The sequence below is a fragment of the Pagrus pagrus genome, assembly GCF_965226575.1.
Source record: "Pagrus pagrus genome assembly, chromosome: 21".
Taxonomy (NCBI): domain Eukaryota; kingdom Metazoa; phylum Chordata; class Actinopteri; order Spariformes; family Sparidae; genus Pagrus; species Pagrus pagrus.
This window is the reverse complement of record NC_140208.1, coordinates 17,599,501-17,618,433: the sequence shown is the minus strand read 5'-3', so window position 1 is coordinate 17,618,433 and position 18,933 is coordinate 17,599,501. Positions and strand designations below refer to the sequence as shown.

The 18,933-nt window shown below is 42.9% G+C and overlaps 1 protein-coding gene across 1 annotated transcript in view; it reads left to right on the top strand.

Annotated features, from left to right (window-relative positions):
• snx29 (sorting nexin 29) overlaps positions 1–18,933 on the top strand; it is a 145,959-nt gene that overhangs the window by 32,963 nt on the left and 94,063 nt on the right. Inside the window, exon 14 of the mRNA XM_084342164.1 lies at positions 403–488. Coding sequence (XP_084198290.1) covers positions 403–488 — 86 coding nt within the window. The remainder of the gene's footprint in view (positions 1–402; positions 489–18,933) is intronic.

The following is an 18,933-nucleotide window of genomic DNA, read 5'->3' as shown; positions in this document are numbered from 1 at the left end:
CAGTCTGACCACCTGGATTAGATTTCAAATGTTTTTATTTTCATCCTTCCTCAGGTGACAAGATGTCACAACAAGTTTCACACCGTCTCCCTCTACAGCACGCTGTCATAAAAAAAGAATAAACAACTTCCTGTTACTGCCGTGGTGCAGCTCCCAGAGTCGTTGGACAGAAAATGTACCCTTTGTCACTTTGTGCGCGGCAGCATCTTGACTGTGACGACCACTGCCAGCAGATGATAATGTTGTCTAAATGCATAAGGTTATCTAGTCTGTTGGAAATTACAGCAAAGATGTTTGACATTAAAGAGCCTGAAATGCCTGAATGCAATGTATTGTCCTTACAGCCTCCATACTTGCAGTGCTCTGTGGTTATAAGCTGTGCATGTGTGTCTGTTTGTTCAGGGAAAATGAGGTCCTGAAGGTCCAGTTGAAGAAGTATGTGGGGGCGGTACAGATGCTGAAGAGAGAGGGGAGCCAGGGCAATGACGGTAAACAACACACATACACACACACACACACACACACACACACACACTGCATCAACCTGAAATTAGATTTCATATCTGTGTCCCAGTCCATCTATTTTGCTCTCAAACAGAAACGCTCACAGATGAACACACAGAAAAAATAAGGTCATCAGTTTCCTTCACATCCCAGATCAGTTCTGATGCATTTCTCAGGGGTTCAGATGACTATACTCCCTTTTTACGGTGTGAAGCCCTGTCAAATGGCGAGCGAGCCTCTCGCTCCTCCGTCTCTCTGACTCTGACTTATCCTTTTATTTTTATTTTTGGGTAGATTTGATCACTTTGACTTTGTTTCCACGATGCCGGGGGATGTAGGCAGTGCTCTGTGTAAAGACCGGCGAGATAAGCCCCTGCTCTATCAAAGGCAAATAAAATGAACATGGCAGATTACTGAGGTCCACATAATAGCTAATTGCATTTGGGGGTAGAAGGGAGAGTGGTTATCTGTGATGCCCCAAAGGGTTTATGTGTTGGCGAGTTTTTTTTTTGTATGTTTTTTATAAGACGGAGAGGTAAAAGATACGTACAACTTTTTAATATAAAGTTAATGATGTTTCATTTACTTTTCAAGTGGCCATGAGAGTGAATGATTGTTTGGTGAGAAAAGTCTGTCTGTTTTAATAATTGATATTCAAGGTTAAAGATTATGTATTTGTCGTAATACACCACAGGGATGCATGACGAAATGAAAGCTTGTAAATCTGTCATGCTGCACAAACATAGAACATATATACAGTTATCTATTAACATAAATACATGATTAGGTACACACCCCGGATATAATTATGCAGTGCATTTTTAAAGTTGCATTTGGTTAGCAGCTTCACATTAAAAGTTCATCATTGAGGTAAACACTGTGACCATCAACTTCGACTCTGTGTAAGCACCAAGCAAGCATCAATGATATAAAACACAGAGTCCAGCTCTTCTCGTCCTGCGCTCCGTCGGCTCAAAACATGGCCCACCTGGTGAGTACAACGGCTTGATCCAGGTTGTTGTGGTGGAGGCAGGTCCCTGTGAAGATGCAGGCACAACAGTCTTTGCTTTCCCGTTATTTGGCCAGCTGAGTCCCATTTGTCTATTTGATTTCCCTGCGACCTGACATTAGCCAGGAGCAGCCTTAGATCCAAGCTGGATAAGCAGCTTTGCTTGAGGTTTCCCTACAACTTCAACCTGATCTGATATCAACCCTCCGTCAATCTTCAGCTAAAATGCAAACATGCCAACCCATGACGTAATGAGCGAATAACAGGCATTGCTGGGATGGTGGTTATAATGAAATAAGTGGTATTTAAATTTGATTCCATCAACCAACCTCATTGCGATAATAGAGTTAAAGTAATAATTTTACCATTCGCCTTTGTTCCTCTTCCGAATCAATTCGGCTAACTTAGTTTTGTTTAAAACTAACTTCTTACTGCTTGTGTTTTTTGCTTTGTTCCTGCAATTAAATCAGTGAATACAGTGTTATTCTTAATAAAAGGAATGATTGCCAAACCATGAAAACAAGATCCAAGTTGTGCGAAATAGGACTTGCTGATATCTTCTCTGGAAAAAAGATGAAATTAGTCTGTATTTTCAAGTTCAAGCAGTCAAATAATGTCAGGTGCACTAATAACTCTTACTTGTTAACCATGCACAGACCTGTGCAGCTTTGGCCTACAGCAGCGTCATGTTTAAAACATCACAACGGTTTCACATTTCATCCCTCCGCTTCCTGGCAATTACCGTGTTCAGCCTGTCAAGCAGGGCTTCTCGGCCCGCTGACACCAGAGAGCACACTATGAAGGAACGCAGATGATGGGAGATGATTGGAGGGAGGAGCGGTGAATCCCTCACTCATAAAGAGGCACTTATATTCTCAGGAAATAGCCATCACCCAGCTCAACTGCATCCGGTGTGTCATCAAGCCTCGATTCTCGTCTCTCGTCCTGAGTTACTGGCTCTCCTCTTGTTTAGCTTTTGCACCTCCTGTTTTACTGCCACTCATGGTCTCTCTCGTTCGTGTTGACTCTTCATCCCCCCTTCATTCGAAACCCTTACCCTTTTCTTCTTCACCCCTCCTTCATCCCTCTTGTCTTCCCCTCTTCTTCCATCCCTGCTCCCCTCATCCCGACAGGCGTAGTAATTCCCTCTCCACAGCGGCGTCTAAATGATTTCATCCTCCCTCGCCTCTGTCTTCTCCTGCTAATGATGTGCCTCGTTCCATAATACTTTGATGTTGACTACCACAGTCTGCTGGTATATGTGTGTGTGTGTGTGTGTGTGTGTGTGTGTTGGCGGTGTAGAGGAAGATGTTTGAGCAGTTTATGGGGAGCAAAAATCGAGGGGTAAAAAAAACGAAGATGAATCGTTGCACAAGCGCCCCTTCTTCATGTGCTGTCAGCCGGCTTCCCCGTGATCCGTGCGCTGCCTTTTTGAAACCCCTTCTGTCTAATGATTACGTTTCAGACGTGATCTCTCGAACGCTCCTCAGGCGCTGTCAGCCCCGCTGACATCCCACAAACAACGGTTCTCCTTTCTACTGTTCAAAGCAGCGATAATTATTCTTTCCTGCGCGATGCCGCCTATCTGCGTTTGTTTCGGGGGTTTCCCCTCTTTACTTGCATATGAGAGAATAGTATGATTGTTTTACTGTGTTACGAATGTGTGTCGCATGAATCCAATTTGAAAATCTGCTTATGTCGCCATAGTAGATGACAGGACGTGCGTATACTTTACATTTGATGTTAGATCCAATTTGTGTGAAAGTGAGTTGAACATTTAACTGCTCTGGATAGGTGCCTGAGTTTCCCTGTGCATTGGCATGTGCATAAGTCATTAAGAGAAGCCATTAACCGAACCCCAGAGGACTTGTAGCGTCACAGTGACAGTCATGTTTACTGTAAGGCAGAGTTAGATGAAGAGAAATCTCCAGGGACACATGCACACAGTAACCCAGTTTTACACAGTTCCCCTGGCTCTCGAAGCTCCTGGAAAGTTTGCATGGATGTAATAAGCTTGTACCAGTGTTTGGGACTTTAATCAGGGGATTCGAAAGAAAAATTTACTATGATGTTAGTGTAAGTATATAAAATAGTAGCTCATTTTAACTTTGTGTCACGTGACAACACCCCAAATTGCGTTCTTTCAACCAAATTCTGTGTGTTTGCACCAAGTTTCATCATTCTGCCCCGACTCTCAGCATCTTTCCGCGTTTGGGTGCCCGATGGACCTGCAGAAAACCGACCCCAACATTAAAAACATTGAGCTTATGCTATTTTTTCATTCCTTTTGTTCTTTTACCTGCCTACCTTGAGTGTCATGTGTTTGGGTCCGTTGTTGATGAACTTTAACAGTATGACATTGACAAGAGGTGCAACTCAAAGATGAAAAGTTGAGAATATTTTAGCTTCTGTGCACGTCCAAAACCTGCTAGAAAAATGCGACAGAGAGAGAAGCGCACGCTAGACACATCATACCATAGGAAAACAATGATTTTGCTGGTGACGTGTCTTTCGATGCATCTAGGCGTAATCTTTTGGCTGCTGTTGCGTCTTCCATTTCTTGAGGAGCAGGAGCTTGACGCTTTTCTACTTTTTAAATGTACAGCGATGCTAAACAGAGACTGTGACCTACAACGGGAGTGTGCGAGAGGACAGTGTGACTTGAGGTGAATTGCATCTGAAGTCAATGATGGAGGGTCAGGATTGGACACAAGGGCGACGACTGCATAAAAAAACATTCACTCTCTCAGAAAACCTGCGCCTGTCCTCAGTGGAAGCTCGCTGTCTCTCAGGAGATTATGTTTCAAGAAGTTTCATTCTCCCAGGAGGCGGTATAATGGCTGGCTGGTTGACTGGCTGCTGTTTGACTGACTGCTTTACCCCGTGGACTAATTCCCAAAGGGGGAGAGTCACCGAACCTGTGGAAACGGTTTCACCCCTCCCCCCTGGGACAGCTGATTACTGCATACGGTCAGCTGAGATTGGCCTGCTGGGCTGTATATAAAAAAGACCGGGATAGAGATCAGGAGTTATTAACCTGTCAAGTGCTGGCAGGGCACACCGAGGACACTCGAGGAGATCGATGAAGGGTCAGAGGGCAGTGAGTCGGGCGAGATGGGATTCCCTCTCTTCCATTTTCTTGTCAAGAGCTCTATGATCGTTGTATTTGCTTTCCTTTTTATCTTTGCGAGCCGTTATTCCATTACATTAATGCTCTTATTTTGTAGAAACAGCATAAGTGGGAGAGAGTGCCCTTAAGATATCACTGTTTATTTTTACGTGACTTTGAAGATATGTTTTTCAATCTTTCCCCCAGTTTTTACGATTTATACTTTCTATGTAAATAATCCATCCTGTCTTTCCCCTCTCACCTGTGCTTTCCCAACGAGACCCGCTCTTTGATTCATTCTGCCTTTTGCCTGTTGCTGCGTACGTGTTTAATTCGCCCATAAATAAACCCGCCGCGGACAGCAGCTTATTCATCTCCAATAAGGAAATGGATTACATGGCCGTTTAAAACCCAATAAGCTTCCCTTGCTGCGCCCTGGTCTCTCCTGCTTCCTCCGACAGCCACTGGCCTAATGAGTGAATGAGAAGCATTTGTCACCGCTGCCTGCCCTAATAGGAGTGTGTAACTTATTCATTACACACATAGATCTGCGTTTATTGTCCCGCCGCGCGCTCCGCTTTGCCCTTGTAAGGCCTCGGGGAGGTCAGGCATCCGGCTGTGTGTGTGTGTGTGTGTGTGTGTGTGTGTGTGTGTGTGTGTGTGTGTGTGTGTGTGTGTGTGTGTGTGAGGTTTTGTTTCTGTGCACAAGCCTCACTTTGGGTGATAAAGTGTGTTAGCCTGATAATAAATACTGTGCATAGTTATGTTGTTTTCTGTGGCTGACCTGTTTTTATGAAACCAACAACATGGTCTGTGTGTGTGTGTGTGTGTGTGTTTGCTAGTATGGAGGTGGATTTTCATTACTTTTAAACTAATGATCAGGGTGTGTTTGGGGGTTAACGTGAGAAAAGCAGGTCACGGTGGCGAGAGGGGGTCATTATTAAGCAAATGTGTGTAGGTATGTGTTTTTTCAGGGCAAGTGTGCATATGCGTGTTCATGTACCGTGTTAGTGTTAATTGTCTTGTTGTGGCCGAGTCCCACGTCCCTTCAAGTGAGTGTAGGTGAGACACGGTGTGTATGAATGTGTGTGTGTGAAGCCTAAATTAAACTGTGCATTAGCGGCTGTAGGTGGGTATGAAACTGTTGTAACTGGTGTGTAAGTGGTTTATATTGCAAAGTTATTTACATCCCAGTAGGCTGACTGTAAAAGAGCAAATGATGACTCACTCTCTATGTGAATTGAATTTAATTGTGCCCACACGTTTAGCCACAGCCCTCAGATCAGAACAAGAGGAGCCGGGCGGCAGCTCACATTGTTTAGCCTCTCATTTCTTAATCCAACAGATTGGGCCTGTTTACCAGCTCAGAGGTGTGAGGGACTTTCATTTATTCAGCACAGGGCGGTCTGTTTGTGTGTGTTTATATATATGACAATTAATCCAACACACACTGTTTATTTACCTGCCACGAGAGAGGTGATATATCGCATATTGTTTGTCACAGGTGGGGCCAGGTGGTCACCTCCCCATTGTCGCCTGCGCGGATTTATGCGCGGCGTCATATCTCGCAGGCATTTCCATGTGGCCGCAGCAGGGGTGCGTGACAGATTTCATCACCTGGACGAGTCGGTGTTAATGAACATTTTAATCATCTTGCTGAATGCCAGAGCCTGCTGGGTGTCATCACGTCCGCCTTTCTCAGAGATAAATCTGGAAAAGTGCGGCTGAGCAGGGGAAGTACTCCAGCGGGGCCGTAGATTCCCATCTGATGCCTCTTTTGGCTCTCAGGGAACCGAATCTTTGTATTTGTTTGACTCACTTGAATTTGATATCGCAGATGTTGCAATGTTTGGTTTTCTTCACTGTCTGCTGTTAAAAAATGTCACAAATTAAGACTAGAAATAAACATGCTTTTCAGACAACAGTAAAAATCGAGTTAAATCAACATTTGATTGAGTTTGATAAACAAATCTATCCATCACTTGCTCTGATAGTCTTTCTTTCACTGATGTTCACCGGAGCCAGAGAGCATTACTCTGACATCTGGCAGCTGTGAACTTACATGTCCTTGTCTGCTGCATAACTGCATTTTAAAGGTTAAAGGTTTTAATATGGTGATTTTGATATTTTTTGCATACGTACTGTTGGCCTGGAGCAGCTTGTTTTACAGCATAACTTATGAAGATCACCACAGCTTAACAGTGCCAGAAAAAGGTGGAATCTAATTTAACTTCATCCGCCAAAAAAAAAAAAAAAAAGCTGATCTCTTACAAGTTGGGAAATATGTCTGAATGTGAAGGGGTCACAAAAACAGCAACAGGTGGTGCTGGGATGTTTAAAAATCAGTCTCACATAAAATATTCCAATTGATTTTCTTGTGATTAATTGTGATAATTACATGATAATAAACTCTTCACACATGGGAACTTAAGACTACAATACAATAACTCTGTATAGAGAGGTGAAGTTTCAGAAAAAATATACAGTGGTTAATGGCAAGAGATAAATAACTTTTTGAACCCAGACCTGGGATTTGAAACTCTGGGGGACGCCAAATCGCACAAAATGCCAATTTCTAACTAACTTAACTATATTGTCTCACTCAATATACGTCACCAAAACCAACATGGCTGTCACCTCGGCACAGAAGAAGTATGAAAAAGGTGAAAATCAAACCCAGTCTGGACATATTATCAGCGGAAGTTATGCAAAAGGAGTTCTGCGAGCTAGCTAATATGCAGGTCGAGGGTTTCTGTTATTGGCTTTAGTGAAGACGTCACTTGCCCTACACCTCTGTTGTGTGTGTAGTCTTTCTAATTACACATTTTCACAATCTTATACTTAGTTACTTTTATGACAAACTGCGACTTTCTTTGGTAGAAAAATTGGTTTTGAAATGATGCACATTTCTCTTGTCCAATTGAATTGAATATCTCATTTTCCACACTGATTCTTTAAATCAATTGCGCTATAGCTGCGCAATGTGGGTGCAAACCTGTGAGCTTCCTCTGGGAAGTGTCACTGTCTCAGTATTGAAGTCCACATTGCTTAATAAATACATTTGCTGTCTTGAAAGCCCCCTTGAATATAAACTAATAGCCCAACAGGTGAATGTAAGTGAAAGCTCAGATCTCTCGCTTGTTTCAACTATCAAATCATCTTCAAAAGGGATCAGAGAAGAGCTTACGGAGGTGCAGAGGGATTTAGAAGCTTTCAGGCGACTGAGGCATTGTGTGCAAAATTCGAGAGCAACTCAATTTAAGGAGGACGGTTCTAATATTTGTGCTCGTTCAATCCTCTTGAAGATTTGTAATGGAGTGAGGCGTCTGTCTCTGAGACTGGATTAGGTAAAGAGAGAGCGGCTATGAGACTGAAGAGACGGGAGAGTGGGGGAGTGGAAAACCCTCAGGTGAATAACCTGGAGATCCACCTCCACTCTCGCCTCAGGGTGTTTTGGAATGTGCACACACATACACACGCATGCCTCCAGGCCACTGCTGTACCTGGTGCTCAAGGTCTCCGCGAGCTGCTTTTCACCACACAGGTTTACATGTGTGTGAGGCTGGGTGTGGTTTGCGAGAATGCACCACTTCTAAACTAACATCTCTCTTTTTAACATCTCCTCCTCCTCCTCTTCTCCCCGTCTGCCTCCCACCTCTATCCTGGGAGTGATTACATCTGCTCGCCTGCCTCCCAGCCAGCGTAGGAACTGGTGCTGTATTAGCAGAGTCCAGGCTAGCCACTCATTTACTGCACGACTGCCCGCAACGATGTTAACACAGCACAGACTCACTTTCGGCTAAACGGCCCGGGTTGCGGAGAAAGCAGATGTCGTGGACAGAGGGACGACACGGCGGCCGCTTGTTACACCGACTGTTGTTTTACTTTGACACATGTTTTGCTGCGGCGATGCACGGTGGGGCTGCGAAGATGGGTGTGTGCATCACTAAGAACAGAGGGAGAGTTTGAGACTGTGTGTGTGCACTTGCTAAAAGGGGGAGGTTTTTAATTACAACAGCAGCTGTACGCCCGATACCTGCGGCATTCCCAACAATTACACTTCCTCTCACAGTTGTTGCAGTGCACTCTGGGTAGGAGGTGGAAGCTCACAAGCATACTTTAGTAGCAATGATGTCATGGCTTTGGTCAGACTGAGGGAGATATTAATCAGAGCTGATCTGTGCTCTCCGACAGCCGACCTACGTGGTGTCCCACACACAGAGCTGATAATGAAACTGTAGGAGCGTCTGTCCCTGTTGTCCTTTCCCCTGTTAGTGTTGTCCTCAGGCTAGAAAAACATTTTGGTTGGATGATTGATCCTGAACGTAACTCAACTGACTCCACTCGTTCAAGAGTTTGCGTATATGTTGATTCGTGATATGTGATACACGATGCTCACATTTTGCTTGTTGTTTTATCCTGAATGAGAAGAAGCAACACAATGAATTGCTGTTGTTTTGATTTAAAGGTGCAATATGTAAGAATTTTGGTTAAAAAAATTAACCCAAATTATCAACAAAAATTGGAAGAAATAACAGTTTTGACATCATGAAGTCTATATATTGTTTTGCAGAGATATCTACTGAAGTTAGCATGCTAGCTAGCTAACTCTGTCCCGCCCAGGTTCAAAGCTCCAGTGCTAACCCTGGTCTCCTGGATCTGAGTCCGGACCGCTATCTGCAATGCTAACTGAGCTAACTAGCCAACAGCAGCTACAGTTAGCAGCAGGCAGTGGTTACTCTGGTGATGTGCTGTTGGTTTGCTGTCGCATATTTAAGTGTTCATATGTTTAATTTGGAATTGCATCATGAGCTGCAGCTGATGTTACCCAATTTAAAAATAGAGTGTGAATAAATGAGTTTGAATGTGGTAGGTAATTTAGATCTTGATCACTCAAGGCAACTGACATCCCTGTTATGTCAGATGTCTCTGTTTCATTTCCACAATTTGTGATGCCAGGTGGAAAATATCAAAACAAGCTCAACATCTTGAAATACATCACTCGTTTTGCCTCTGAGGTCTGTTTTTTCCTCACATTGCTCTGATTAATTACCAAAATGAATGCACAATGTGATCAATCATTCACTGTCAGTTTGACAGATTGTGACACATCCCGTCTCATGATCAATTTAATTGCCAGATGGCTGTCAAAACAGTTGCCTCACTCATTGAACATACAGCTTTTGTTGTTTTAATGCAGGCGATCTTCCCCTTTTCCCTAAAGCTTAATGTTCTGTTTCATGAAATTGTTATAATTTCCTTTGATATTAGCAGAAACCATAGGACATCAATGTTAAGGTGTATTAACACTCTGTAGAACATGCTGATGTTAGGCAGGTGTAATGTTTACCATGTTCACCATCTTAGTTTAGTGTGTTAGCACTGGCACTGAACACAAAATACAGCTGAGCCTGAGGGTAATGCCATAAGTTTAGCAAGTATTTGATTTTAAACCAAGGTGTTGGACAAAAATGAACTATGACCTGGATATTTTAAAGAAATTATATCTAACGTTTCTGCATTAAAATGTCTAGAAACGACTCAACCTTCGAATAATGTTCAAAACCGTGGAGATCCGTAATTTTATTCAAGTTACGTCAGACATCAGAAATCAGATCGCTCAGGACAGATGGTAATATTGGGTATGAACATGCTCATAGCTGATATAACCATCTGTCCTGAGTGATCTGATTTCTGATCTGAAGTCTGCAGTTCACGCCTGAAATTAATAAGCATACGCACCGAGCTCGGAGCACCTGGGAAGTGTTGGTGTTTACACCACTAGCGCAAGAATTATGAACTCTGGGACTAGCTGGTGAGCATGCTGCCCTCAGTAAATATCACAATACACACATGCCATAGTATCAAACAGCTATTTCTTCACAGTCTGTTGATAATTTCAGTCAATTTGTGAATGTTTTCAACTTATAATTCTATATACATGTCGCACCTTTTAAGGATTCAGAGGATATTTTGGTTACTGGTTCAATTCTTAGTTGAAACACAAAGTGTGTTCACAAACGTCTGCTGCTTGTATTGACAGGACAAGAAGGCCTACGAATGTAATTAACGTTACAGTGAAACAAACAGAAATCAGACGGCATGTAATCCATTCTGCCTGTTGCTGTGGCTTCTTCCTGTCGTTTGGTGGATGATGTTAGTTGAGCTGGCGATCCTTCAGCGTGGCCCAGGACTCGTGTCTTGGGGGCATTCACGTCTGTACTTACTGTTGAGCTGTTCACTCAGAGCGCATGGTAATACCAGTTCTGAACAAGGCCAGAGCTTGAAGAAGAAGGTCGGTGAACGGTGAATAAAACTTCATACATTAGCTCGTCCGTGAACTTTTCTGCATGAGTCGCATCAGATTGGTTTTTCATCTGCAATGGGGAGAACACTTTCTATGATCCCACACTACTTCACGTCATCAAAATACGTCTTTGGTTCAAATTTTTATTGAAAAGACCTGTAGTGGTGCCGTGCGCCCTGCCAATTCAAAGGGAGGTGACTGTACAGCGACTAGTAAATCATGATTAGAATTGATTGGTATAATGGCAGGAACAAGGGAAATAATGCAAGCTTGAAAATGAATACATGAATACTCCTCCTGCTCTTATCCAGAGTGAATTTCATTGAGTACAGACTTGATGAGCTTGTGCTCTTTGATCAGTGAGATTACAAGCAGACAGTACAAGGACTGCAAAGGTCAAACCCACAACGCCATGACAAATTACTGCAACCAGAGCGGGTTCATGTAGGGCGCCGTAAGAGTCGAGTGAGCGCCGAGGAAATGGCAGAAAATAAGAGCGACGTAGAAAAAGACATTCCAATTTATTCTGCTCACCGGCGTTCCTTTAATAGGAATAATAATAAATTTGGTTTGGAGTGCCTTTGAAGGAACCCAAGGATGCCTTTCAACACAAAGGACTCATTCTTCTTGTCTAGTTTCAGATTGAGTCTCCAAACATGTGGGAGTAATCTGTTTTGAGTGATATGTCTCGGCTTGATTATGAGTTTTATTTTTCTTTTTTGGAGCACTGCTGGGATTTGGATATGAATATTTAGAGTCTTACACAGATAACTATCCACGCTCGTTTGGAGTCTTTTCATTTCAAACCCCATGGAGCCTTTGAGAAGCCGCCGCAACCCTCTCCTGAATAAGTGCCACCAGCGAACTAGCAAATCTCTATCTCTTTATCGCTGCCTCAGAGCACATTTCACCCCCTCCCCTCGCACCAAATCACCGCTCCCTCTAAGACCCCCCCCCCCTCATGATTTTGTGTGTGCTTGTGTGTGTGTGTTCGACTAATGTCTGAGTGTTTAGCTTGTTGATGTGCTATGCGATAACGGCCCTGCTTTATAAACAACTTAATTCTGCATCTTATGTTGCTCTGTGCTCCTCTAAAGCCCCGGAGGAGAGGTGAAGGTGAGCGTGTGCGTGTGTGTGCATACATATGTGTGTGTGAAAGGCTGAGGTAGAAGAAAAAGTAGGTATGAAGTGGGTTTGTAATCAGGTAAGAGGAGGCTAAGGAGCACAGATGTAGATGAAAGGAGCGGTGAAGCCCTTGTAGAAACATGTTGACCTCATTAGCTGCTTGACATTCTCAAGTCGTTCTGAGTCAGTATGTGATGTGTATGTAGACGTCTTTGGTGTTATTTTGAGTTGTTTTAGTCACAATTGTAATTTTTGACATTGCTTGAGTTAGCATTCCAGGCTAACGAGCTAACTGCCAAGCCGTGTTCTCTGCTCAAATTATCCCCTGCTCTTATTCAGTGTCAATAGCGCTGTAGCTCTTTTTAAAACCGTTCCCTCCGTCTAAGCTCATAAGCTTCTACCCAGCGTGACTCTGAAATGGAATTGGAGCTTGCAGAACAGGTTTGGTAAAACAATCAGAAGTGCGTGGATATTGAATTCAATCTTTTGCAACAGCATCAAAGTATTATTGACATGCCGCAGTTCTTGGCAGTCCTAGACAGGGGAGGGCGCAGGGTGGAGGAGGATATGATGAGGGATGATGTTCAGAGCTGGTATTGGTATCCTGAGTGATAGTACTGGTGTGAAAGCCCCCCCAAGACCCATTGAGGAGGCGTTTGAGATCCAATAGCTCAGACCACATTAAGAGGTGGTCTGGGCAGCATTTGACCATATCGATCCCAATCCGACCATTGAACTACTAACCACAATATTACCAGACTCCATTAACAAATGTTGCAGTTTTGAGAGTTGTTGAGTGACGAGAGACTTCAAAACCTTTGTGAAGCTTCGCTACGGCAAAAATCTGAATCAGTCGGGCCATCTTGAAAATTCAGCATTAAACACAATACATTTCTTTCCTGGTAAAAAGTGTTACAGAATTGCTGTACCGGCCTGTCATCATTACCTGACATCATTTAGCAGCTGTTTTAACACACCGTTTCAACCGATTTCATCATTCACTCTGAATTTATGAAAGAAGACAACATTTTGGCGGTAAACCTGTCAAATTTTACAAATGCAATATGACCAATGCAGTCTTCTCTGCTGAATGTGCATGAGAAAAAAAATTCTTAATTATTTGGACCGTCTTGTTAATTTAGCAAATGCTATACATTAGATTCTTTGTTTCTTATCTTAAAAGCATTGTGTGTGTTTGTACCAGTGATCTATGTGTTTATTTGCTTATAGAGACAAACCTAGAGCTGTCCACTTGATCAGATCCCCCAGGAAACATGGTAATACCAGGTCTGAGCTGGCTCTTTTTCTAACCACCTCCTGACAACCTTTTTCATCTTCACTCCAGAAGGCTCTTTTGTTTTGGTCAAACACCTGTGCTGAGGATAAAGAGAGCTCTCTTAAGGCCTTTGCCTTTCTTGATCTCATTTCTTTTTCCTCCTGTGGGACGGGACATGAGGCTTTACCTGTCTATCCAGCCAGCTGTACCAAATCAGAGCCAGAATACTGATGAAGAGTTGAAATGGTTTGTCTGCGGCACATTTTTGCATCAGCACACAGTGGGGATGAGTCATTTACAAGTAATTTATGTTCTCCTTTGACACTAACCTGCGTCAAGGGTGAGCGGATTTTAATTTGTGAGCTCAGGAACGAAATCCAGGTGTAAATGCACTCAAGATGTGCTGAAGATGGAGTTAAACACTCGCCTGCATCAAAAAATGTTCAAAAACAAGTGAGTGAAAGTGAAAGGCGCCTCGGAGTTGACATGTCTGATGTAAATGATCGTACTGAGAAAGAAGTAAACAGTACATTTTCTGTCAAAGTCAAATCTTTCCTAAGTGAACAGCCACACTGGCTGGCTCAGTTTTGGACAGCCAACACTTGTATATGATTCATCTGAGCCGCTGTAATCAGTTCGCTGATCTGAATAGATTCTGCGTTGAGTGTACTCGAGGCCTGTGAATTAGGGTGAGATAAATATAATTTTTGTTCTGGCTCACGTCTGATTATGATATTAGTTTAGATCAACGGCTTTAGAGATTGGGGTTTGAGATTAACTTGATCCGCCGTTTGTTTTTAGCATGACAATCAAGTCCGTATATTCGTTGGTTCTAGTATTCAGAATTGAATACAGTTTTTGCAGCCACATCTTTCTCTCGTCTTACATCATCTGTCTTAATGTTTACATGCATACACACGCAAACAGCCATTTCTCAGCTTTTTAATTGCTTTACAGATATGGTTGCGAGATTGTCATGATAAAAAATATAAATAAGGAGTTGTAAGGAATAAGAATTAATTTGCTAGATTGATACCACTCTCACGTGTTCATTAGATATGAAGCTACGGCCAGTAGCCAGTTAGCTTAGCATAGCATAAAGACAGGAGGCAGGGGGAAACGGCTAACCTGGCTCCGTCCAAAGGAAAGAAATCTGCCTACCAACACCCCTTAAGATTTCTAATTAACACGTTATATGTTGTTTGTGTCATCCATACAAAAACCAAAGTGTGAAAATGACAAGTTGTTATCGACTCTTATTACTGGGTATTGGCTCCATGTACCCCATACAGGAAGTCTTCGCTAGAAACAAACTGAATTGTTCGCTCTGTGAAAGTTTTACTTTATAATGAAGGAAAGTCTCTAGCCGCCTTCCTTGAGCTTGTTTTAGTTCCCTTTGTATGATTATTACAGGCCTTTGCAATTTAATACCCCATCAGATGTTGACACGTTGGGCTCATTAATGTGTCGACTGAATTCAAAGATAAAACCTTCATTATGGTGTTATCCTCCGCATGCCCCCTGCTACTGCGCTACTTCCTCCTAAACTGTAAAACCCCTGTCGCACTGATTAAATTGAGTCCTCAGAATTAGCATGTCCCCAATACATAATATACATTCAAAACCCATGGCATCTTTTATGTTCAAATGAGAACAAAACTACTGAAGATGACAAAATAACTTTCTGCAACATAATGAAGATAACTCACTTGGAGGGAATCCACTTAGTGAGAAAAGTTTTTTTTGTTTTTTTTTTCCCTCCAGAGCATTTTCTGGACGTTTTCCCTCGGTGGATCCCGCTGTGCTGCAGCCAACTCAAAGAAATGCTTGTTTGGTAAAAGTCCTTTGGAGTCTGGATCAAAAGCGTTTTCATAGCAGCTCAATCTGTGATCGCAATATTTAATACTGGCACCGAGCCTCGCGCAATCCCTTTCTCTCTCATGCCTCTGTCTTCGCTCTTCACATTTTTCCTGTCCTTTACATTTTGTTTTCCCTTTGCTGTCCCTCCATCTCTCATCTTTACTCTCTCACGTTTATTCTCTTCCTCGCCGCCGATCGTGTTGCATTAATAATCCAGGCTAATGCTGACTGGATGTGAAGATATAATAAGAGGCTGTATGTATATTTGATCATCTCCCGCACCTTTGACCACCCATAGGGAGCAGCTATTGCAGCTAATATCAGGCTGTGTTTGGAGCTGCTGCCGTGTCTGAGCAGTTGTCGCAGAGAAATAATGGAGGTAGCTGGCGAAAAGGAAGAAACACAAAAGCACACTTTAGAGTGTCTGTGCTCCACTCCTCGTCTCTTTCATCCTCTGCGTCCGTGAAAAGCTTCTGAAGTTCTGTTTCTTTCCTTCGTCTTTTTCCTCGTTGTGTAAATATGAATATGGAAAGAAGTGTCAGGATGTTTTTTTTGGGGGGGGGGTGGGGGCTGTTGACATCAGAGAAGTTGCAGACTATTTCCTGGAAGTTCACTGCTTAATGATCGTACGTGTGTGTGTGTTTTGCGTATGCCGGCGACAAGACAGGTGATCTGATGTGCTTTTGTGTTGCTGAAATCATCGGCTTAATGCAGATCCCTCGTTTCATCACAGCAGCGGGGGTCACTTCACTGTTTCAACAGCTCACACGCTTTGTCTCTCCCTTATGTTTTCTGCAGGACTGCTCTGCTGATAAGGCTCGACAAAGAGAAAGCTTGGATGTCTGCAGATAAGTTAGGATGATTAAAGGCCACCTAATAAACTTTGACAAGTTTTGGTGTCAGAACTTATTAGCCACAGCGCACTGAGCCGATTTGTGGTTACGAGTGAGCCGGGCTCCCGACAGGCTCACGAGGTGAAGTTGAAGAGTTTACAAAAACAAAATCTAGCACGGCACAGTTGTTTTCAAGAGCAGTGCGTGACAAGCAGGTGGTGCTGATTGAAACTTGCTGTCACCTTCGGTGATTAGCTATGTCTGATCTTCGGTGTGTAATAGCTCCCTCATCTCCTGAGTAATTGGCTCTCGTATTGATTAAATAACGTATGCAGTTGGTAATGTTTGTTTAGGAACTCAGGAAGTTGAAGTTCTTGAACTTGTGTGGTTGAGGCGTCCTCCCGTGTGCCGGGGCTCATTGTGAATGGCAGCTGTATGGTAAAAGGAAAGATGCATATTCATAAGATGTTGTCTACCCTGTTTGATAGGATCAATTTGTAATCCTCAACACACCCTAGGAGCTCCTATTGTAGTTATTTAGAGACATTCCTATTTCCTAACTTTCATTTAACTGTTGCTTATGTGCTTCAGCATGTGAGCAGGACTCTTTCCCCTTCAGAGAAGAGTGGATTTGCACTCAGGGATGTTACGATTGAAATCATTGATCTTCAACAAATGTGAGTTTAATGTTTTAGACTATTAGAAGTTTGTCTGAAGCTGCACCAAATTGGTTAAAACTGTCGTGAATCTCAAGTGTGCACTCGCTTCAGTGCAACAACATGATTCAGAGTTATGTCTCCAGGCTCGGCTGTGATAAAGCACACAATTGGCTTTTGGGGAGAAGGGGCGGGATATGTGTCATACAACCGCCATCTCTGGCTTTATAAACTTTCCAATTCAAAATGCTGTAAGTGGTTTGTCTAATCTCTTATAACGTCTCTGGAGAAACTGGTATCTCTGCCTCTTTTTGCAGTGGTTGAAGAAAATAGCAGCTCTATGAAGAAGCTGTTGCTCTTTGAGTCACAGAAACCAACACAAAAACCTGTTGAAGGTGCACTTCGAAGTCTGTTTACAGGTCTTGAGGAATACTACTGCATATTCGAAAATACTTTTTTAGCTCCAGAGGGAGCTGCATGAAGTCATTTGATGTCACTTGAGTCAGTGTCAGTTGGGGCTGAAGACTCATAGTTTATCTGTATAAAGTATAAATACTAAAGTATATCTGTTGGTATCGAGTTTGAAAGTGATCTCTATAGCCATTACTGCTTGAGGCTACATTGGGCCCTTCTAGTACAACACACCCAAACTCTCAGCTTGAGTTGCATCGTGGGAAATGTAGGTGCCAGGTTTTGTCAATGAAGATGAATGATGATAGACAAAGGATGGTTCCTCTGCAGTGATCTTTGTTAAACTGTCCATCATGAGTCTGATAATGTTACAGTACATTGCTACAATATTCCTGGATGCAAAGTGTGGCCTGCATTTTGAACATTCAAGAAACAAACTAACTTTATCAACAGAGTGTGAAGAAACAACAGTGTTGACGTTATGTCAGAGACGTCTACGTATGTTGCAGAGATGTCCACTAAGGTTAACTAGCTGCTAACCAGCTAGCCCCCGCCTGTCCTTGCTTGTAATACCACTTTGTACCTCACGTCATCTTTGCTAGCGGTGAGGCTAACTGAGATAACTAGCTAATGGCAGCTAGTAGCTACAGCCAAAGACTAAAGTGAGAAGCAGTTAGCAGTTACTCTGCTGATATGCGGCCCCGTCTCTGTTTGGAGTGACTTTTGACAGGTGGCCTTCTTACATATTGCACATTTAAACCTTCTACAGGGAACTTTTAACAGGTCACTTTAATGCAGATTTCTCTGTATGACCTACATACAGCAGACATTTCTATATACTTGTTCTTGATGCCTGTAACTTGGTCAGATTCCAAAAACTACTTTTAATGAGTGCTGAGGATGAAACTTCGAGGACATCGCCTTGCTTATCAAGCAACTGAATCCGTCAGCTGTTGGCTTGTGTATGAACGCTAACGTCGCTAAAACAAAGTTTACTCAAAGTCAAGTTTACTTCACAATTATCAACTCATGTCTGTTATTCTTCCATCACACACATGGATCGCTACCCCATCGCCGCGTGTCTTGCAAACAGCAGTGTTTGAAGTTTCAAATCTTTGTCACAGGAGGCGGTGGTGTCCACACAGGCTGCCAGAGTCAACAAAAATAAAACTTGTTGGAGCTTCTTAAATCTTAAACACGGATTATTCCTTCAGTTGCGATTTTGGCCAGAGTTTTTGACTTTTCTGGCAGGCTGAAGCAGCAGATTTAGCTGTTCTCTAATCCACTGTCTTCGGTTTATAATGATATTCGCACACTTTCATGTTACTGGCACTGTTTTTTTCTCTTACAGCAGCTGAAACACTTTTCAACAAACTCTTTTCTCTGTTAAGTATTAATGATATCTACTGTACTGTACTTCTGCATAAACACTGAATTAATGCTTGATTCTAGTGGGACCCACATTATAATAAAAGTGCAGGTAGGAGCTCAGTTATGGCTGTTAATGGACACGGTGACTTTTTCCATCAGCGAGGTCATCTCTTTTGTACTGGAGATGCACCACTCTCTCAGGGTCTATATCTTTTACCCATAGATGGCAGTGTGTCCATGAGTCTCCAGCATGTTGTCTTTGTCTCTGCTGGTCTGTAACGGTGTGGGGAGAGGCAGAAAGCCACTGACAGGCCTCCGTAATGTAGATTTACCATAATGGCCTGCAGGGAAATGAGATGTACACTGTTAAATAGTTTGGAAAGACATCTCGCGCCGCTCTGCAGTGGCCTGACCTCGCTCTATGAGCCGGAGAAACACCAGACCAGATCATTGATTTGACAGAGACTTTGAT